The 1,177-nt window shown below is 51.2% G+C and overlaps 1 protein-coding gene across 2 annotated transcripts in view; it reads right to left on the bottom strand.

Moving 5' to 3' along the window:
• The window catches only part of LOC107567518 (CREB-regulated transcription coactivator 2-like), a 31,391-nt gene that overhangs the window by 2,720 nt on the left and 27,494 nt on the right, over positions 1–1,177 (bottom strand). For both annotated transcript variants that reach the window (XM_016253208.1, XM_016253209.1), the window contains one exon: positions 429–615. In XM_016253208.1, coding sequence (XP_016108694.1) covers positions 429–615 — 187 coding nt within the window. The remainder of the gene's footprint in view (positions 1–428; positions 616–1,177) is intronic.

Raw genomic sequence — 1,177 nt, 5'->3', positions numbered from 1 at the left:
CACACACACACACACACACACTCTCTCTCTCACACACACACACACACACACTCTCTCTCTCACACACACACACACACACACTCTCTCTCTCACACACACACACACACACACTCTCTCTCTCACACACACACACACACACACTCTCTCTCTCACACACACACACACACACACTCTCTCTCTCACACACACACACACACACACTCTCTCTCTCACACACACACACACACACACTCTCTCTCTCACACACACACACACACACACTCTCTCTCTCACACACACACACACACACACTCTCTCACACACACACACACACACACACACTCTCTCTCTCACACACACACACACACACACTCTCTCTCTCACACACACACACACACACACTACACCCACCCACCCACTTACTCACTCACTCGAGTTCAGTCCCTCACCAGTCAGGATGATGTTGGGCACGGGGTGCCGCCCGTCTGTGTAGCTCTGGTTGATCATCTGTTGTTCCGATGAGTCCAGCAACTCCATCGGCGCCGGCTGACCCTGATACGAGCCGCTCTGAGCCTTCAGAACCACAGCAGAACCACCGTCATGATTCACAGCCTCCAGCTGAGAGTCCACACTCAACTACACACCACAAGAACAGAGATGGTTAACGTGTGTGTGTGATTGTGTGTGTGTGTGTGTGAGTGTGAGAGTGAGTGTGTGTGTGAGAGTGTGTGAGAGTGAGTGTGAGAGTGAGTGAGTGAGTGAGTGTGAGAGAGTGTGTGTGAGAGTGAGTGTGTGAGAGAGTGAGTGAGTGAGTGAGTGTGAGTGAGTGTGTGTGAGAGAGAGAGAGTGAGTGAGTGTGAGTGTGAGTGAGTGTGTGTGAGAGTGAGTGTGTGTGAGAGTGAGTGTGTGAGAGAGTGAGTGAGTGAGTGAGTGTGAGTGAGTGTGTGTGAGAGAGAGAGAGTGAGTGAGTGTGAGTGTGAGTGAGTGTGTGTGAGAGTGAGTGTGTGTGAGAGTGAGTGTGTGAGAGAGTGAGTGAGTGAGTGAGTGTGAGTGAGTGTGTGTGAGAGAGAGAGAGTGAGTGAGTGTGAGTGTGAGTGAGTGTGTGTGAGAGTGAGTGTGTGTGAGAGTGAGTGTGTGAGAGAGTGAGTGAGTGAGTGAGTGTGAGTGAGTGTGTGTGAGAGAGAGAGAGTGAGTGAGT

This window comes from Sinocyclocheilus grahami, unplaced genomic scaffold (genome assembly GCF_001515645.1).
Source record: "Sinocyclocheilus grahami isolate Dianchi unplaced genomic scaffold, SAMN03320097.WGS_v1.1 scaffold1164.1, whole genome shotgun sequence".
NCBI classification, from domain to species: domain Eukaryota; kingdom Metazoa; phylum Chordata; class Actinopteri; order Cypriniformes; family Cyprinidae; genus Sinocyclocheilus; species Sinocyclocheilus grahami.
This window is presented reverse-complemented; position numbering and strand designations above follow the sequence as displayed.